Source organism: Vipera berus (genome assembly GCF_964194415.1).
Source record: "Vipera berus genome assembly, chromosome: 10".
Lineage (NCBI taxonomy): Eukaryota > Metazoa > Chordata > Lepidosauria > Squamata > Viperidae > Vipera > Vipera berus.
In genome coordinates, this window is record NC_138213.1 from 7637476 (window position 1) to 7659423 (window position 21948).

The 21948-nt window shown below is 42.9% G+C and overlaps 1 protein-coding gene across 1 annotated transcript in view; it reads left to right on the top strand.

Moving 5' to 3' along the window:
- VSTM2B (V-set and transmembrane domain containing 2B) overlaps positions 1-20039 on the top strand; it is a gene marked incomplete at both ends in the record, with an annotated part of 42365 nt that extends 22326 nt beyond the window's left edge. The window contains one exon of the mRNA XM_081335769.1: positions 19951-20039. Coding sequence (XP_081191895.1) covers positions 19951-20039 — 89 coding nt within the window. The remainder of the gene's footprint in view (positions 1-19950) is intronic.
- Between the last annotated feature and the right edge of the window lie 1909 nt (positions 20040-21948).

A 21948-nucleotide genomic window follows, 5' to 3' on the forward strand; every position in this document is an offset into this window, starting at 1 on the left:
TAGCTAATGTATCTGTTGCAGTGTTCACTATCTCTGGTGGTTTTTATGTCTGGAAGAAGAAAAAAAGGACACAGTATTAATACAAAGTCTGGGTTGGGCCAAAATTGAAGCAACCAATGGCAGAGAGGATATTTGGGACCAAAAGTGCATCAACTGCAAGAGGTGAAGGTACCTTAGATGAGATCCGCAACTGACTCCAAAATTTCTGTTGCTAAGTGAGACATTTGTTAAGTGAGTTTTGCCCCATTTTGTGCCACAGTTGTTAAATGAATCCCTGCAGCTGTTAAATTAGTAACAACGTGGCTAAGTTGAATCTGGCTTCCCCATTGAATTTGCTTGTCAGAAGGTCACAAAAGGGGATCGCATGACCCCGGGATATTGCAACCGTCATAAATATGAGTCATGGTGCCGAGTCTGTGACCCTGGAGATGCTACGATGGTTGTAAAGTGTGAAAGCTGGTCCTAAGTCACTTTTTTCACTGTCGCCGTAACTTCGAACGGTCCCTAAATGAACAATGGTTAAGTCGAGGATTATCTGTAACTGATCTCAAGCTACGTCTGAAAGCAACCAACCTAGAGATCTGGTTTGGCAATGGTCCTGATGGTCAGTCACAAATGCTAATGCGATGTAATTTAAGAAATCAAAGGTGACCAAGTGATGGCTCAAAGCAAGGCGGATTTTCACGAACGAAGGGAAATCGACATGTCCCAGGATAATGTTGCAGAATCCAAGCTAGGCTGGTCACCAGAGGTTTAATCTTCCAAGCCTTCAGACTCATGCCCATCTTCAGGGAACTTCTCTCCACCGGAATATGTCCTTTGGGCACAGAACCCCAGTCAACAACTAAAAAGCCACACACAATTATAAATACCACACAGAGAATAGCCCAAAGCACACACTGCGCTAGAGAGACATTCCCCAAGGATGGGGTCCAAAACCTCAAAAGACTAAACCTCTGGCCCTGGGAACTGACCCAGATTGGTTCCTGCAAGAAGGATTTTACTCCAAATTTCTGTTTAATCATGAAGCTTCCTGAATTATCTTTGATTCGGTAGCCATTTGTCACGATTTGAAAGGATAGTTCATCAGGGCAGCAATTAAAGTATAATTATCTCTTAAGAGATATGCATGAGTCTTGTGTAACATCATTATTTCTTGAAGAGCCTACATTTCCAGAAACTCTTCAGTTTATGATACATTAGCATCATTTGATACACATATTGTTTCTTTGGTAAACGCTAAAGTGCAGTGAGCACCTCTGGAATTATTCGATTTAGCAAATCTATCTATCTATCCCTTTTGCCCCCCCCCCTGGGGTTAGCAGAATGTATGCAGTTGGCAGCAAGTCTATGAATAATGTATTTAAGAAGGCAGTTGCACAATAAATATATGCCCAGAATTTAATTCATTAAATGTTTTTAATGCATTTATCCACGATGGGTTTCATTACCGAGATTCAACCCAGCTTTTATTACTGGTATGGATTTTGAAAAGAGAATATTTACTGCCCTTTAGACAGGAAGTGCTTATTGATGGCATAATGTATCCCTGGAATCTAATTGTTTTTGAAAAGAAAATCTATCGAACAGCCGTGGAATGTGAGATTTTTACCAGATTCTGCCATTTGGTTTCCAGCAAAACCATTGGGGAAAATGGATCCGCTTAATAACAGCCTCCTTCACTTAACAGCTATTGTTTAAAATGGCTGTAATTGCAAATCTGATCACATTGTGCCTCAATTTATGACTCCACATCACTTATGACTGTAATCCTGGGCTCAATTGCATCATACGTGAAGGACTACCTATAGTTAAATTGCAGGGATAGTATCAAAAGATCCTACTCTAAATCCTTCCACCAGATTCAGATAAATGCATCTCAAATTTGGGGGGGGAGTGAAAATAGCTCCTGCTGATCCCACATCTCTAAATGCTTAAGATGACCAAGACAGAAAAAAAATTAAATGCACAGGGGGGAAAATGATATCACCTGGGATGGAGTGGTTAATTAATTAACCGAACTGTCAATTCAATGAAAATCATCCCTGGTTTTTAATCTCTTGACTTTTTTTAGGGCAGCTTAGAAGATGCAGCCATAGGTCATACACTGTGAGGCTCAATCCCATTAAGGAGACAGCGAGTTCCAATCAAGTCCAGTCCTTGATTTGCTTGCACCAAATAGACAGAATCTTGCCAAACTAAAGTTATAATTTTCTAAGCTGCTAGATACATCCTGAAAGATTGTAGGGTGTGACTACCCTGAACCTTTTCCCCTTCCTCCTCCCCCCCCCCCCCATCCAGCCTGGAACTGTGCAGTCTCTTAATTCAGGCCCTTTCTAGGAAAGCTCTGTGTTGGCAAAACCTCTCCCATTCCTCCTGCAGAGGTACTTTTCCATCATATACGTCCTTCCTTCTGGCTGAAAAAACATCCCACAGCCCTGGTAGAACAATAACATTCCAATAAAGAGAGACATGGATGCCAACTAGCCACTCAACTGATCGGTGGAGGAATCTTACAAATGCAGAATCTCTGAAAGTCAGCAATATGTACTGAGGATGCACGGATGTTACTTAGTAATTACTTAGTAATGAAAGGTCTGCAAGAAATTCACCAAGCTCAGAGAACACCAAGGACCCCAGACAGCAATGTCTTATTCAGAGGCATTCATGAGGCCAAATGTCCATTAAAAAATAGTTGGAGTTTTGATCGTACCTTGGTGACTGCCATCTTGATGTTTGGAACCACGCCATCATCCCTGGTATTCAATGGAGGAGAACCACTGCCTCAACAGAATTTTGCTTCGTTAATTTTAGCAATTACAACACTAAAGGTGCCATGCAGTTACCATGGTACAAATGGTTCCAGCAGTTATTCTACTTTCACTAAGTCATAAAATACCAGACAGAGTATTCAGCATAAATGAAATCAGAATCCGGTTTTTAAATGTCAGAAGGTAATAAACATGCAAAAGACATTTTAAACACATCCCTAGTGTTTTAAAAGCCAGGCCTATTAAGGGCTGCCTTAGACCTCAATAAGGTCAAATGAGGGAACAAGCTTTTTTGCTATGGGATGTTGATTAATTCCTAGACTGAAGAATATAAAAATGTCACGGGAGTCTACAAGGTAAAGAGTCTAAAAGACATGGCTACAAGAACTGTGTTCCCCAGTTCTCAGGCCCTAAAATGAGAAAAATACAGACTGAGCTGTGCCTGAATTGCACACACTGATGCTTACAGGAACAAGACAAAATTGTAAAATGCTTTATCACCCAACGATACCTTTAATTTTGTAACTCTGCGTCAGAGATCAGGAGAGCCAGCTTGGCGTAGTGGTTAAGGTGCAACGCTAGAAACTGGGAGACTGTGAATTCTACTTCTGCCTGGGACACAAAGCCAACTGAGCATTCTCTCAGCCCTAGGAAGAAGGCAACGGTACACAAACCACTTCCCAAATCTTGGAAAACTGCAGGAGTGAAGACTGACTCCAAGGCACCCTGCCTCCGCCCCCAAAGAGATAAGACAAATTGTGTTCTTCCAGTGACAAATAAAGTCCCTTATTTTGAAGTGGGTTCAAAATCTATTCTGATTTCTCTTTGGAAAAAACCAGAACTAGAATTGTTCCTGGGGGAAAAGGAAAAAAAAAGAGTTTAAGTGCTTGACGTCTATTGAGTAAAAGATGACATGTTTGGGATTGCTCCACATTTATTTCTGTAGTATTTTTTCCTCTTTTTTGTCCTTTCCCCATCACACCGCCCACCAGCGGATGTATATATATAAAAAAGAGATATATTGTAAATTGTGATGTGGCAAATGTGTTTTACAGATGGAACGTCTTGCTTTTCATTGACTGAATCCCACTGTTGTGATTTTACATCCCTTTATGCCTGAGTAGTAGAGCTTGAAAGCTACCAAGTGGACGCAAGATAACATTCCCTATTTCCAAATTCCAAGAACGAATGCCAGTGAAATGGTTGCCAAAACAGGCCCCCGAGCATCAGCTCACAAGCACGTACAGAAGTGCAGAAAAATTACTCCAGTAAGAGGGACACAGCTATCCAAAGTCAACCAGCTGAACATGCTCTTGAACGTACCTTTGCAGAATCAAAACTGAGCATTGTAGTGGAAGCAGCCAGTTAATAATAATAATAATACTGCTGGAAGGGACCTTGGAGGTCATCTAGTCCAACCCCCTGCTCAGGCAGGAAAACCTACACCATTTCAGACAAATGGCTGTCCAGTCTCTTCTTAAAAACTTCCAGTGTTGGAGCATTCACCACTTCTGGAGGAGGCTTGTTCCACTGGTTAATTGTTCTAACCGTCAGGAAGTTTCTCCTTAGTTCCAGGTTGCTTCTCTCTTTGGTTAGTTTCCATCCGTTGCTTGTCCTGCCTTCAGGTGAATTGACCCCCCCCCTCTTCTTTGTGGCAGCCCCTGAGATATTGGAACACTGCTATCACGTCACCCCTCACCCTTCTCTTCATTAAACTAGTCATACCCAATTCCAGCAACCGTTCCTTATATTTTTTAGCCTCCAGTCCCCTGATCTTTGTTGCTCTTCTCTGTACTTGTATACCAAAGCAGGGTGTGGGTGGTTCCACACCCTTTAAGTGGCAGCCTCTTGCTGCAACTTCCCTTTGGGATTTTGTCTGTGCATCTGTTGGCTAGACCAGTGGTCCCCAACCTTTTCTTCACCATGGACTCCTTTAAATACCTTTGATGGCCCCAGACCTTGGCTGTGGACCCCCGAGGATTAATTCAAGATTTAAATCATAATTTTTCTTCAAGCCTTCGCAGGGCCTCCCTCTGATGACATTGTGCGCTCCCCCAGAGGTCCGTGGACCACAGGTTGAGATCCACTTGGCTAGGCAATTGCTGAGAAGAACAACTCACTCCCATCCATACAATCTGACACCCTCCAGGCAAATGTACTGTTCATCGTCTCGTATCTGTTGAGATTTTGCCATGGTAGAATAACAGTTACCCCTGTGCACTCATCACTTAGGAATCCTTCCCACTAATCCAGATGTGTGTAGAATAGAATAGGCTTACAACATTATAATTATGCAGTGATTGGAGTGGGAGAGACTGTCTAAAGATTTCTTTCTTCCAAAAAAAAAATGAAATGAAAAAGATGCGATCCAAGCCAAGCCAACAAAAAGAGTCTAAAAACTATCTTACAATGGCGACAGTACAAATCTCTGAAGTATCTATTAATACAGGAATAAAAAGCACAGGAGTTTGGAAAGGAACAGATCTCAACAACTTCATTTCAAATGTACGCCGAGAGGAATAATTGCTTCCAAGGCTGTAGATGTGTCCTACAAAACGGTTTTATTGCAGAAAGAGTTTTAATAACACACACACACGGTTTTCAGCCGAGCGAGTGTGGTTAAACCAAGGAAGGACAGCAGAGATAGCCTCTCTTTATATATTCAAGTGGAGAAATGAACACTAAAGAGGATTAAATTGGCAAACGCAATTCAGAGTTAGCAACCGGTGGCACCATATATTAAGAACGGCGATCCTAATATGTGAATCCAATGGGCAGGGGAAAAAATTACCTAGAAAAGCTACTGAAGATAAGATGGCTGATATAATCATGTTTTTATAGAAATCTCTAGGTGTGGCTGCAGTCACTTCATTGTGTATAGCTGCAGTGGCCTCATCTCGACCAGAATGTAGATCAGGAGTGTCAAACTCAATTTCATTGAGGGCCGCATCAGCATTGCGGTTGCCCTCGGGGGGCCGGGTGGGTATGGCCAGAGTGGGCGTGGCCTACTGGGTGGGTGTGGCTAGAGTGTGTATGGCCTACTGGGTGAGCGTGGCCAGCTCTACATCATTCGCATCAAGGGTGCCTATGGGGGCCTGGGCAGGAGTGGGACAGATCTGAGGGTCTCTGGCAGAAGGAGGGACTCTGGGCCAGGGCCAAGGCAGTGGGGGCCGTTCCCTCACTGTTTCCAGGATGGCTTCGCGGGCCACATGAAACCACTTCATGGGCCGCATCCGGCCCCCGGGCCTTGTGTTTGACATGTCTGATGTAGATTGATGAACATTTGGCAGAATGCTGTTAATAAATTTATTAAGAGCCCAGAGTGATTTTGACAAGAGTAACAATTCTCAGGCTTGCAGCTTTCTGGTTGAAGGGCGACAGGTAAAATTAAGCAGGAAATGTGGTAGGGATGTGCAAAGTCATGCATTTGTGGAAAAGAAGTTAAGGCAAGTGTGACTCTCTTAACTTTCTCATAATTTATTTCTCATATTCAACTACCGGTGTAATTTGCGCTGATGCCCAGCAGTTTACATCCATTAAAACACATTAAAATGATGGCAGGCAGGAAGATGCTGACAACCAAATTGTTCTGGAGTACATTCTGATAAGCCAGGGAAATTAGCCATCGTTTATTTTTACCTTAAGGTTCTTTCTTCCTGTTATTTTTATCTTGATTTGTTTGGACTTTATGCTGTATTTTCCTTTCTTTTCCATTTTTTTTGCTGCATTTTAAGGTTTAACCATGGGTGTGTTCCTGTTTCTACAGTACCGGTATGCAAGCTGGCAAGAGTTATTTGGCAGGCAGGCAGAGAAGGAATGAGGGAGGGAGGGAGGGAGGGAGGGAGGGAGGAGGAGGAGGAGGAGGAAGGGAGCAGGGCAGCATTCTTGCAGTGAGGTTGTGTTAGCGGTCTTCCCAAAGAATATCCCATCATGATATGGATCTCTAGATCCAGATCCATCTTCCACTTATCTTTGGATCAAGAGAATTCATGCTTGGACAACAGCCTTGGGAACTTTTGAATATTTAGCTGAACAATCATGTACAGAATTATGCATGCTCACATTTTTATTCTTAAGATTACCCGACGTTTGCATAGCAGCTTCTGGATGTTAGTAGGTATTTTGACAGTTTCCCAAAAGAGATACCTGGGGCTCCTCTCATCACTACCTCAAGGAAATGACATCCTTGTACTCTACATATAAGTTGAGCTGATTATGGGTTCCTAATGAGTGATTTGGGTGGGAGGTTCACAATGAGCGCATCCCACTGCATGTCTGCAAGTGTGACAGTGACAAAACAATTGTGTGTTTCTATTTTCAATGACTCCAGTACAGTTTGCACCGATGAAGAAGAAAAAAAAGTGTCAGGACGATGGAGTTATTGTTGAGACAACCCTTAGCTACAGCTATTTTTGCATTGTGGGCTGGTTCTCACCGGGAAGGCAAATGATTGTCATTTGAGAAGGGAGACATTAGGCAGATTAAGGTCTGTGTTTCGTTATGCTATTTTTGGGTAATGGAAGGTTTCCTTATGTAGATGGTTGACCACTTTTTTCAGCTCTGCTGTGACTTTGGTCACTAAAAGAATGGCTGTAAGTTGAGGACTTCCTGTATGGGTAAGGAGAAATTTCTTGACAGTGAGAACAATTAATCAGTGGAACAACTTGCCTCCAGAAGTTGTGGGTGCTCCAACACTGGAGGTTTTAAGAAGAGAGTGGACAACCATTTGTCTGAGATGGCATAGGGCTAGACTAGATGGCCAGTGGTTTGATCCAGCAGGAGACTCCTAATGTTCTTCTATTAAGAATGCCACCATTTCCTGGGCCATCTTTTATACATGAAAAGCGAAGCAACAGTCTGGATTCACGCATCGTGCAAATTCCGTAACGTATTTTATTGGGAGTCTGATAGAGCATGAATCCAGCCATTTCTACACTAGACTCTATGGCACAGTGTGTTGTACAACTTCAACTTGGTTTGCACAGTAAATTGGGACTGAGCAAACCATGCTTGGTTTGAAGTAAGCATCATGCCACAGATCAGCGGCCTTCAAAATTTGGCCCTTTTATGACTTGTGGGCTGTCACACGCTGGCTGAGGAATTCTGGGAGTTTAAGTCCACAAGTCACAAAAGGGCCGAGTTTGAAGACCCCTGCCACAGATTGAGGACCGTCTTGGACAGACATGTCAAACACAAGGCCCGGGGGCCGGATGCGGCCCACGAAGTAGTTTCATGTGGCCCGCGAAGCCATCCTGGAAACAGTGAGGGAACAGCCCCCACTGCCTTGGCCCTGGCCCAGAGACCCTCCTTCTACCAGAGACCCTCAGATCTTTCCCACTCCTGCCCAGGCCCCCATAGGCACCCTTGATGCGAATGATGTAGAGCTGGCCACACCCACCCAGTAGGCCATGCCCACCCTGGCCATACCCACCTGGCCCTCTGAGGGCAACCACAATGCTGATGCGGCCCTCAATGAAATTGAGTTTGACACCCCTGGTCTTGGAGATCTGGGAAGGAGATGTAGAGCGAACTATCTGAAAACATAGTATGCACCTAAGTCAAATCCCACGCTGAAGAGGAAGCAGGTTCACAGCCCATATTTAAAGTCTGAAAAGTCATTAGACAAATTTTGAAAGAATAAAGTCATCTATAGCCATTAATCAACATGGTTATATATTTGCTTTCAGTATAAGAGACAGAACGCAGCAGGAATGAGCACAAAGGTGCATTTTAAAAGAAAGCTACAGTTCCTTCATTGTGTTCAGAAAACTTTAGGAAGGCCCTGGATGACCATTATGGGTACAATAACGTTGAACAAATCCAGCAGGACTTTTCATGTTTTTCCGCATTAGGTCAAAGCTATCTAAACAAGTACAGTTTGAATCTAGATCTCTAATCCAACTCTAAGCAAACCCACTGGCCAACAGCTAACTTGTCTGAAACTATCATGCTCCATATAATCTTTTCTAGGCTCAGTGAGGTCCCGATTTCATATATTTAAAAATAACACAGCAAGTTCTTTTGTCTCTGAACTGGCAAGGCAGATAGCACACTGCGCTCCAAGAAGGGGAAATACTACTGGAGATTCTTGGTACCATCTGTTACAAACCAACATTTGTTTCCCCATGTTTCATAACATTCATAGTTTGCATGGAATGCATTCATAGCTGCGTGGGTGGGGAAAAGCACATACGGATGAGAGGGTTAGAATTGTTTTGACAAATTGGAAAACTGTCTTGCATCCTCTAAGACTAATTTCCTACTAGTATCTAGAGAAGAATATCAAGATCTGAGGAGGGTTGTTTTGGAGGGGGTTAGGGTTGAGAAGAAGTAGCGACGTAAGCGATCAAAGGTAGCCATCCATAATGATAAAGCTTCTGCTAATAGCTAATTTTCTAGAGTCCCTTGTCAAGATTAGGGGACGAGATCTGTCTCTAATGAGAATATTTGTATATTGGCTGGATCTATATTGGGTTAAACTACTGGGAAGCATAATTATCAAATTCCTTCCAGTTGAGTTGACTCAGGATGTATTTGGGTAGATTGCCTGGCAACGGTACAGATGTGATATGCTGTTGTTTTCATCCCAGATGGTTTTTCAACTTCCTAGTCTAGCCTACGGTCCTGAAGTTTTGTTATGGTGTGGCCATCTGAGTACTAACCAGTGGTAGTGGAAGGTGATTACTACCTTCTCCCTCCCCCCCACCCACCCCCAAGAATGCATTCTCAGTAAAGATGCCAACAGAAGAAAACAAAATATCAAGCAAGCTCATGAATGGACTGAAAGCACAATTAAGAACACAAGGCAACGCCCCTCATACTTGCGGGAAGCATGAAACATTGAATAAGGAAGATACACTAAAATCCACTATGAAAGCGGCATCAAAGGCCACCTTGTCAAGTGGAATGCACCAACGGTTCCATTCCCGTTTTAAAAAATTTATTGCGCTAGGCTTATTTGCCCCTCTGATCCTAACCAACCTTGAGGTGCTTGACGTTCAGGCAACAACCAGGGTTTGACTGTGCAAAACGGATGTGACAGACTTCCTGCAAGAATGAGAGCTATTATCCTTCCCAAGATCAGATAAAATCAGACCGAGGTAGAGGACGAGACACGCCCGGAAGAAGGCAGCAAAACAAGGTCGAAGGCAGTAGCGTAAGAAAACTTTAATGAAAGGTGTTGGTCTTGAACCAGGTGATGGACTAGGATGGTAGAACAGAGAGATGGATGTTACATGCTCACACTTAATTCTGGTGTTAGTCCAGAGGAGCAAGGACAAAGCTTCAAAAGCTATAGAGTCCCCTCTCTGTGTGACTGAGCTTGCAAGTTATTTCTAAAATGTGCCAGAGAAATACATTTGTTGTGTGACAGGATAAAGTACACCTTATTAAGTACCTACTTGCGTGGGTAGACTGCCTCTCATTAATTTGATTTCATTTTGTTTATATTTGTGAAAGGGAACCATAGTTTTGCTTTCCTCCGCTCGTGTCTTCATCCTAGCCCTACCAATATGTTGACGTTTGAGCACAGCACTCAAAATCAAGTCTTCAGTCTGAAAAAAAAGGACCGTGCACTCATGAGGTTATTAACGAAAGCAAGAGAGGACTGTTCCATGCTTCTGTAATTCCCAATACCTCTGAGCTACTGATGAACAGAGATCTGTAACAGGTTCCACACACACACAGCTGCGGCAGCACAGATAAATTGCCCGCGTCTTCAACTGTTCTGCAATGGTCAGGATTCCTAACTGCACGACGGTGTGACATTCAAGCAAGTGTTAATGAGCTCTTGTGAGTCTCCAATAGAGAAAGTCAGAGATGTTGTTTGCAACCCACTCCTTTACTCGCGTTAGTAAACCCTTACTCAGGTCCAGGTGAAACCTCAAGGCAAGTGGAAATGACACCTCCACGCCGCAAATATGAACCAGTTTTTAAATCGCAGCTGGGGAATCTGTGGCAGTGAGGTCTTTCAGATCAAGAAAACAGTCTGGAACATGTTATATTGAGCCATGCTCACTTAATGAACAATATTGTCCTCCACTACTGAGTGGGCAGAAAGCTGTCATTTAAACGAGATCCAAAAGAGAGAGGGAGAGGGAGAGGGAGAGGGAGAGGGAGAGGGAGAGAGAGAGAGAGAGAGAGAGAGAGAGAGAGAGAGAGAGAGAGAGAGAGAGAGAGAGAGAGAGAGAGAGAGAGAGAGAGAGAGAGAGAGAGAGAGAGAGAGAGAGAGAGAGAGAGAGAGAGATTTTCAGGACTAAAGAAGATGGAGTCAAGAGAGGAATCAGTTTGGAATCATTACATTATCACAAGTGATCCAAGTCCAACCCCACTTGAATTCCTTTGACTCTTCATCTAGCACTATTTTAATGCAGACCGCTCATTAACTATACTCTGTTATAGGTTTGAGCAATAACATGTTTTAACTGGTACTTACTGTAACTTGTGGTCCTGATTTTTTACACCTGACATCCTCTGAGTCAACATTCATTGATCACCTGGTGTGTGTGTGTGTGTGTGTGTGTGTGTGTGTGTGTGTGTGTGTGAGAGAGAGAGAGAGAGAGAGAGAGAGAGAGAGAGAGAGAGAAGGCCGAATTGTACTGAACAGATGGGACAAAGGTAATTGCTTCAATTCCCTGTCTTTTTAGTCAATACATCACGTAGATTAGTTCCTAAAAAGCAGAAAAGACTGTGTGATGTTCTTCTGTCCATTTCTTTATACTATGCCATCTAGTGAAGGTTCATGAGGAGGGATTCATGAGGACCGGCTTTTGCTAACGTTGATCTTTATCTGATTTGGCCAAGCTAGAAAGCTCATGATGTCAATACTGATTGGCAGATGCTTCCCCAGACTTGGCATACTTCCAAGCCCTACCGAGAAATGAGAAAGAGACCTGAGATCTGCCATGTGGGCCATGACACACCATGAGTCTTTCCCAACTGTGAACTATTTGTGATCATCCTAGGAGAGCCTCAGCTGGTTTATTTTTACCTATGTGAAATTTTGCAGAGTGGTTAGAGCAGGGGTCTTCAAACGTGGCCCTTTTATGACTTGTGGATTTCAACGCTGGCTGAGGAATTCTGGGAGTTGAAGTCCACAAGTCATAAAAGGGCCAAGTTTGAAGACCCCTGGGTAAGAGAAAGATGGCTTGGGAGTGGTGAACTGATGGGTCAGTTCATCAAAAGAAACACCGTAAATTATTCAAATTCCAATACACAAGGCCCACCAGTCACCATGGAGTTTGCAGCATGTGCCTACAAAAGCTTATTCCAATGCAAACCCTTTGAAGTTCAGTGACACTGCAGTTCCTCAAGTGTGCATTAGATCTGGCCTTATCAGTCAGGTAATACAAATCTATGGAGGGTGCTGAGATGAATAAAGCATTTTTCTGTGAAGCACTGAAACCTGCGCACGATTTGAGGGCCCTTTCAGTTTCTCTCAGTGGGTATATGAGTGCAGGCACAGACAGCAATTCCACTGGGACGGCTAGTCAGTTGAAAAGGCTTTACATGGGCAGAGACACCTTGGGAAACCCTTCAGTGTACTTATGGGAGAGAAAAAGGACGCCTCAACGCTTCAAGTATGAAACATGTTGTTCTTTGCAATGTGCTTTGAAGCACCCCCTTGGAGTGCTTTGCACGCTGTACTAGACAAGGATGGTTATGATGCTACTTCTTTACTAACTTCTTTACCTACGATGCTTTATTACTACTTGCATAATGAAGAACACATTTCCTATTTTTCCCCTCCACTGGGTTTAGTCAATGTGAGCAGCTGTCGTCCTGTAATTTTTCATAAAATCTTCAGGTGCCCCCAGTGTCACATCTGAGACGTTTACTGGAAAGCAAGAATCTTTGCATAAATCCAGAGAATAAAATTCTGCTGGGTTCTTGGAAAAGGCCCAGCAAGTATGCATGCAAGATATTAGCCTTGTTCTTCTAAGAATTCAGGCTTGGCTAGGCGTAGGAGGATCCCGGGGAGAGGAATGGCATCACTGATGTCATTTGTGACCGATGCAAATGACACAATTTGTATCACGTGTGCGCAATGGCACTGTGAACAGCATAGCAATAGCACTTAGACCTTATATACCGCTGCATATTGCTTTACAGCCTTCTATAAGCGTTTTTACAGAGTCAGCATCTTTGCCCCCAACAATCTGGATCCTCATTTTACCAACCTCGGAAAGATGGGAGGCTGAGTCACCCTTGAGCCAGTCAGAATCGAACTCCTGGCAGTGGGCACAGTGATACCAATCCCGCAGGCTAACTGCAACACTGCATTCTAACCACTGCGCCACCCTGGCTCCTGCATCACTTCACTCTGACTTCCACTGGACACACTTGGATAGAAGTCACACCCTTTTCCTGGGTTCACATTTATTCATCCACGACCTGGCTTAATCATGTCTTCTGGAGCAAGCCACGACTGGTTAATTCAATCAGAATTTGTGGCCATAACTCCTAACTTTAGAAGCCCTAGTGACTAGGTTCCTGTGGCCTCCTAAGCCAAAATGGAATCAAATAATGGTTTCTCACGATGTGTACAGCAGCACATGAAGAGTCCCACTGCAGACATCCATCTTCCTATTTTCACGGTAACAGCAAGGAAACTTGCCTTACACTGCTCACCCAGTGAACCCGAATCCGCAATATTGCTGTAATTTGGGTGCGTAGGGGTGAAGAAATGTATTCTCTCGCTTGATCTGCCTTTTAGAGCTGACTTATTTTTAGTGAATAGCTTGGACAGTTTCTTGGAAGTTAGATCCCTCACTCGTGTTCCAGAAGTTGACAAGGTGCAGCACGAATCTCCATCATAACAGTCTTGACACTTGTGGCAAAGCACTGAAATGCCTTTAGACCACAGCCAACTAACCAGTCTCGTCGATTCTGGTTGATCTTCACGGCAGCGCTCAGCTATTTATTTTATAATCAGTCCGGCTCTTGTTGAGGAATCAATGCTGTGAGAAAAATTCCAGTTTGCCAAGATGACCGAGGTCATTTCATTTTTATTTATTTTGTTCCTCCTTCCATTCCAGTCAAAATTTCCTTAAGTCTCTCCCTTTAGGCCTAATCCAAAATCCATCTTAAATGTTTGCTGGGCGCAAAAAAGCTGCTTGTATTTTTCCAGTTTTGATGTTGCTTATAACCCAGAGGCCGGTGGACTTGTGGTAGCCTGTTGACTTAAAAAGAGATTGCCGACCACAGGGCTACCAGATTTGGGCTGAAAAACCCAGAAATAGTATGAAGAAGCAAAGAGTTTGCCATCTAGGGATCAACTTGATCTTTGCAAACCAGACTGTCAAACTCTTCTCCCCAGAGAGATTCCAGACAGCCAATCTAACCTCTCCTGGAACCAGATTTAATTTGACTCTGCATTCTAATTTATATTATTACGATGCCTATTGCTCTTCATATTAGCTCTCAGATAAGGCATGTAAATTTGACAGGCTGTAAATCAATATGGAATCTCAAAAAGAGCAATACAGGTAGTCCTCAACTTACATTTAGCGACTGTTCAAAGGCACAATGTCACTGGAAAAAAGCGACTTATGACCGTTTTTCACGCTGACCACCGTTGCAGCCTCCCCGGGGTCACATGATCAAAATTGAGATGCTTGGCAACTGACTCATATTTATGATGCTTAGTGTCCTGGAGTCACGTGATCCCCTTTTGTGACCTTCTGACAAGCAAAGTCAACGGTGAAGCTAGATTCCCTTAACAACCATGTTACTAACAACTGCAGTGGCTCACTTAAAACAACTGTGGCAGGTTGAGGTCATAAAATGGGGCAAAACTCACTTAACAAATGTCTCACTTAGCAACAGAAATTTGGGGCTCAGTTGTGGCGGTAGGTTAAGGATTACCTGTATATCATCAAAAATGGGTGGTTAAAGTTCTGGCTTTACCGTGGGTTAGGACGCTAAGCTTGTCGATCAGAAGGTCGGCAGTTTGGCAGGTCGAATCCCGAGTGCCGCGTAACAGAGTGAGCGCCTGTTACTCGTCCCAGCTTCTGCCAACCTAGCAGTTCAAAAGCATGTAAAAATGCAAGTAGAAAAATAGGGACCACTACGGTGGGAAGGTAACAGCGTTCCATGCACCTTTGGCATCTAGTCATGCCGGCCACATGACCACAGAGACGTCCTCGGACAAGCGCTGGCTCTTCGGCTTTGAAACGGAGATGAGTACCGGCCCCTAGAGTCGGAAACGACTAGCACGCATGTGCGGGGGAACCTTTACCTTTACCTAAAGTTCTGGCTTTACCGTGGTTGATAGTTCAGCTCAGCTCAGCTACCCAAATACCTTCCCCACCCCTACCCCTTTCTGGCTTCAGGAAGCAATAGGCGAGGATCTGCACAGGCGCTGGTTAGTTTTTCTTTTTTAAAAAAACAAACCTACCAAGAAACAAGATCTTGAGAGCAAATCCTCTGATTCTACTTGGTAACACAGCCAAGCCACCGAAGGGCAACCGGTACCAAAAATTATGCAAAGCTTTTAATTAAAAATTGCCCACGAGCAAAGGAGGTTAGCTGTCTTCCTGCCAGGGGCTTCTTGGGAAACTTTTCAAAGTGCTGCAAATTGGATTGCACTGAAATCTAATAACAGAGCAGCCGACTTGGGGCTGAGTGATATCGATTGACAGATTTTTTTTAATAAAAACATTCAAAGACAGGGAGAGTGTTATTTTTTCCCCTGTTTTTTTCTCTCTCCCTTTCCCCCCCCCCCCTTGAGCTGAGCTGAACTATCAACCATGGCAAAGCCAGAACTTAGCAATAGCAATAGCTTTTTAGCAATAGCAATAGCACTTAAAACTTATATACCACTTCACAGTGCTTTACAGCCCTCTCTTAAGCGGTTTACAGAGTCAGCCTGTTGCCCCCTCCCAACAATCTGGGTCCTCATTTTACCGACCTCGGAAGGATGGAAGGCTGAATCAACCTTCAGCCAGTCAGGATCGAACTGCTGGCAGTGAACAATGTGTTAGCCTGCAATAGCACCTCACAGCATTTTCTGCGTGGTTTACAATGTCAGCATATTGCCTTCAACAATCTGGGTCCTCGTCTTACCAACTTCAGAAGACTAGAAGGCCAAGTCAACCTTGAGCCGGTCAGAATCGAACTACTGGCTATGTGCAGAGACAGCCTGCAATACTGCATTCCAATCACCACCAGGGCTCCTGGGTCTTAATTGTAGTCTTAATTCTAAATTCATTCATGTACTGGGCTACAAAATACTGCTTTGCGCTGGAATAGAGCAATGGGGGTCACCAACTAGTAAAGGGGTTGACAAGACTCCAGATGTTTGAGACTACAGATTCCCCTACAGACAAGAAGCAATGGTGGAAGCTCATCAGAGGGAGATGCAAACTGGAATTAGGGAGGAATTTCTTGCCAGCAAGGATTAATTAATGGAACAACTTGCCTCCTGGAGTTGTGGATGCTCCACCGCTGGAGGTTTTCAAGAAAAGATTGGACAACCCTATGTCTGGAATGGTTTAGGGGCTCTGGTTTGAGCAGAAGGTTACTAGAAGACTTCCAAGGGCTCTTTGAGCCCTGGGATTCTATCCCACGAGACCTGGTAAACAGAGTCATGGAGCAGGGATTGACAAGTTAAGGTCCAGAAGATCTGAAGGACCTCAGGTTTCTAGTCCAGAGTTTGTCCATCAAATATTATTATTCATCTTCAGGACCATCTCTGGGCTGCAAAAACACCAAGAACTACAAGATGGTAACAAAGAGATATAGAAAACGGAAAGCTTTGACTTATATCTAAGCGCTATCTAGATCCTTGCATCCCATGACATGATTAATCTTGCGATCCATTTGGTCACAAAAAAAAGCAAGCTGCCTTGTTCCTGTCTTTTCCAGATATAACCACTAGGCAACTTCATCTAAGAGATGAATGGGATGGAAAAGCAGAAACTATGGAAAGAACAGCTTGAATTAAGACTGGAAAGTTCTGGGTTCAAACCTTTACCCAGTGATGAAATTCATGGTGCAGTTGAGATTAATCATATTTTCACCGTCTTGACTTCAGGGGAGTGGAGAGCATAGAAGTTGGCAAGGAAGAGAAACATGTATGTTGCCCCAAGGAACACAATCAATAAAGAAGTCAGACCACATCAGCCAAAGGCTTATCTTCTCCAGCATTCTGTATTTTCTGCTTACTGACTCGCACATTATTTAATTGTCCTTCAGGGCCTTTGTCTAGATTTATTTATCCCATATGGGTTTATGTTTTTAACTTGGTGTATGTATAGCCTATCCAGAAAACGTATTATCTTCCTATAATGGAAATTGTCAAGGTGAATCTTGCTCCCCTTGGCCAAAGACAACATTGGTTCACATCCTATTAATCAAGAAATGTTGGAATCAAGCCATGTTGTCTTTTAGTTTCCTGGAAGCTCAGTGCCAGCCCAGTGCTATATATTTTAAAAAGAGACAGTCCTATCAGCTATTTTGGGGGCTAATTCATTTGCAAGTATTAGCTGTTTAAAAATAGCCAATTGTTTTATTTTATATTTCATCCATCCATCCATCATCTATCTATCTATCTATCTATCTATCTATCTATCTATCTATCTATCTATCTATCTATCTATCTATCCATCCTGCTTTCTTTTGGCTTTATTTATTCTTTATCATTCAGAATTTTAAGGACAGGAGTAAGAATCAGAAGCTCCAAGGAACTGATTTTCTACCGCACTGGATTTATTACTGTGGGCTAAAAAAAACAAAAATCGGGAGAACTCACAATGGTGGGAGGTTTTGCCTATCTTTCCTGCCATCTAGAGGTCATGTATGTTTTTGCAGACTGTAGATCTAAGCTCTAGCTCTCTAGCGCCATCATCAGGTGGGCTGCTGCTTTCCTTTTGCAGAAACTGTTTTTTATCTCAAATTTCACCTACTTGTTTTCTATTAGATGCAGTGTCAGGCAATGTAATTTATGTTGGGCTACCTGGCTACCTGGGACGCGGTGGCTCCGTGGGTTAGGATGCTGAGCTTGTTGATCAGATGGTCAGCAGTTTGGCGGGTCGAATCCCGAGTGTCGCGTAACAGAGTGAGCGCCTGTTACTCGTCCCAGCTTCTGCCAACCTAGCAGTTTGAAAGCACGTAAAAAATGCAAGTAGAAAAATAGGGACCACTCCGGTGGGAAGGTAACAGCGTTCCGTGCGCCTTTGGTGTCTAGTCATGCCGGCCACATGACCAAGGAGACGTCCTCAGACAAGCGCTGGCTCTTCGGCTTTGAAACAGAGATGAGCACCGGCCCCTAGAGTTGGAAACGACTAGCACGCATGTGCGGGGGAACCTTTACCTGGCTTCTGTTCTTGCTTTTAAAAGATTGATTTAATGAGAAATAAAAATTAAAAGGGAAGCTGACATGCTGCAAAGCAGGATGCCTCTCATAGTATCTTGATCTGAAGAATCTTTTTGAACCCTGCATCTGACACAGAGGCATTCTCAAAAATAAAAAAAATGGCCCACTGCGGCAGCAATTTTGTGAATACATGTAATTCTTGTTTAGAGACTGCCTCATTTAAGCAACCATTTGCAGATTCAGCAGTGATGAAGGAGTAACTTGGCAAACAACCCTCTCATTTCGTAGGCCTGTAAAGCAAAGCAAAGCAAAGCTGAAGTCAATCATAAGCAGTCATGGTTTCATTAAGCCACTACTTCACTTAGCAAGTTGCTGGTCCTCAGTGTGGTTGCTAAACAAGGACTACCTATAATCAAAGCTCCTGAACATATATAGACAGACAGGTAATTTACGAATGGGTGGAGCTATCTGAAATTCTTACCATTCCAGCTCTGTTCTTTGACCCTTCCTGGATCTCTGCACAATTCTTCCATTTTGAAATATCTCCATTTCTAGACTCCAAATTATGAGATGGGGAATGGGTGCACATACTGGATATAACTTTATTTTTAGGCTGAATACACTATCTTGCCATCTCTGTTTTTTACTGTGTGGTGTTTTTTCCACCTACACATCCCATCTCTATCTCTACCTCTACCATCTTTGTCCCTATCCCTCTCTATCCCTATCTTTTACCTCTGTCTCTGTTTATCTCAGTCTATCTCTCTATCTCTCTATCTATCTATGATTAGGGGAGTGTAGGCTAAAACATATGAAGAACGGCTGCAGGAATTGGACATGTCTAGTTTAATGAAAAGAAAGCCTAGGGGATAGTCTTCCAATATCTAAGGGGTTGCCACAAAGAAGAGGGGGTCAACCTATCCTCCAAAGCACCTGAAGGCAGACTAAGAAGCAATGGATGGAAACTAACCAAGGAGAGATCCATCCTAGAATTAAAGAGAAATTTCCTTCTGCTGAGAACAACTAAGCAGCGGAACAGCTTGCCTTCAGAACTTGTGGGTGCTCCATCACTGGAGTTTTTTTTAAGGGGTTGATTGGACAACCATTTGTCCTCCGGGTGAGATTCAAGGTGCTGGTGATGACCTATAAAGCCCTAAATGGCTTGGGTCCTGGATATCTGAGGGAACACCTGCTGCCGGCATCAAGCTCCCTTCATCCAGTGCGCTCCCACAGGGAGGGTCTTCTCAGGGTACCACCGGTAAGAGATTGCCGGCGGACAACACCCAGGGATAGGGCCTTCTCAGTGGGCGCGCCTGCCCTTTGGAACCATCTGCCAGTGGAGCTGAGGACTGGCCCCAACCTCCGTTCATTCCGCCGGGACCTGAAGACCTGGCTCTTCGAGCTCTCTTGCCCAGGCTGAGAATTTTAATTTTAATTTTAATTTTAACTGGGGTTTTATTTGTTCAGGGACGGATATAATTTTTAAAATTGTTTTTAACTTTTGTATTTTTTGTTTTAATCACCCTGTAAACCGCCCTGAGTCCTTCGGGAAAGGGTGGTATATAAATATAATAAAATAAATAAAATAAATAAAATGGTATGGGATCTCCTGCTTGAGCAGGGGGTTGGACTAGAAGATCTCCAAGGTCCCTCCCAACTCTGCTGTTCTGTTATTTCTTTTTCTATCTAAATCTCTGATCATTTCCATGACTTTCTCTTCCAAACGACAACAAGGTCATCGACCAGTAATTCTGTCCTAAATGCTATGCCAATAACTTCCTAACTTTTGCCCAAATTAAAGTTTATTTTTCCCTGCTTTCCTCCTCTGATTATTTTACTTTTCCTTCGTTCTCTTTTCCCTAGGTACAGAACCTATTTATGCTACTCACTCATTCTTCTGTACATTCCTCTTCATGCTGCATACGCTTGTACACTTGTTATTAAACCACTGATGGACTTCTTTATCCAATAATCCTCAGCCAAATGGATGAGACCACGATCAGAACAAAGTGAAGAAGACAACAACCCTCAACAAGAACTACAATCTTAAAAGATGGACAGAGAAAGACTGGAGAGGAAGCATGACACATCCTACAGGGGAGGGGTGAAGCATATTTTTGGGGACATTATACGAAAGGTTTGCCACCTGCCATGATAAATATAGTTTTAAGATCCTGTGGCATCAATGCCCTATTTCACACAAGGTAGCTATAATTTTCTCTTTTCCTTTTTTTACAATTGTTTTCTTTTTTTAAAAGTCTGTCCTCCGATAATTGATTTTGCACGAACTGTTGAACAGGAAGGGGGCAAAGCTCTTCAAAAGAAAGATTCTTTTTGAATAGATACTTGTGGTTAGGATTACTATTATCATTGCCGCCCCCTCCAGTCTCCTCTTTTTAAATTATTTCATTCGAAAACATTGATTTAAAAAAAAAGGCACATCTTAACGTGATGAATATTCACTGTCAATAATATTTATTTTTAAATAGAAAAAAAATAAAAGATTGGAAACAAGGTAAGACATTTGTTTATAAACTGTATTGTATATTGCTGAATAACAGTTGAATAATAAAAAAGGAGATTTTGAAATAAGGTTTTTTTTTTAAACCAAGATCTGAAATTCCATCTTTTCACCCGGTGATATTGGGTTTTCTAGAAGAACAAAAATTACTAAAGGACTTTTCCTCCTTTTATAGAGAAAAAAAAGCACTTTGTTCTTGGGTGAAGTGTAATAAATCAGTGGTTGTGGGTCAGGACCATGGAGAGCTCCTGCGATTGCAGGCTGAATATAGCTCAATAACAAGGCAGGAATTTGGTTCAACATCTGGATTGGTTATTACAGAAATAGATGGTATCTCTCAAGAGGTGGTTTTTGACCCATTAAACAACTAGTTTCTGAGCTTCAATAGCTTGCTATTTGCATTTTCTCTTCCAAATTATCTTGGACTTCCTTTCATATTTGCCCGTAGCTAATACATTTGATCTTCCTATAAGGTATGTAACTGTTCCCCATTTGATTGCTGCATTGTGAAGATTGAATGAACAGATTTCACCCAGCTGATAAGAGTGGTTTCAATTTCAAAAACTTGGTTTTCACTCTTTTGTTAAAAGACATCCAGTACTCCCAGCCATTGACAAGTCATTACATCGCTGAGTGCACTTTGAACAAGTTGTGTTTGAAACCAAAGAAAAAGTCACTGGTGTAAACCACTTCTGGTCCTTTGAATCCTTCTAATGTTCCTTGGCAATGCCTTTGATTGAGGAATTGTGAAGACTACTAACCTACAATGCTTAAGCACTTGCATTGTGGCTAAAACCAGTGATTTGGAGGTGGCAGTAACTGTGAGACTGGCTCCCACAAAAGACACTGTGTTTAGACTCACCGACTAAGCCCCATCTAACTCACACTGTGAACTGAACCCTTGAATAAAACCTTAATAAGAGCACACCTGGAATACTGAACCCAGTTTTGGTCACCACAGTACAAAAAAGATGTTAAGACTTTTGAATAAATGCAGAAAAGAGCAACTAAAGGCCTGAAGAGTAAAACATATTAAGAACGGTTGCAGGATTTGGGTATGGCTATTCTAATGAAAAGATTAGGGGTGACATAATGGCACTGTTCCAACATCTAAGGGGCTGCCACAAAGAAGTGGGGGGGGTGTCAACTTATTTTCCGAAACACCAGAGGGCAGGACACAAAACAACAGATGGAAACTATTCTAGGAGAGAAGCAACCTGGAATTAAAGAGAAACTTCCTAACAGTGAGGACAATTAACCAGTGAAACAGCTTGCCTTCAGAAGTTGTGGGTGCTTCATCCCTGGAGATTTTTAAGAAGAAACTGGACAGTCATTTGTCT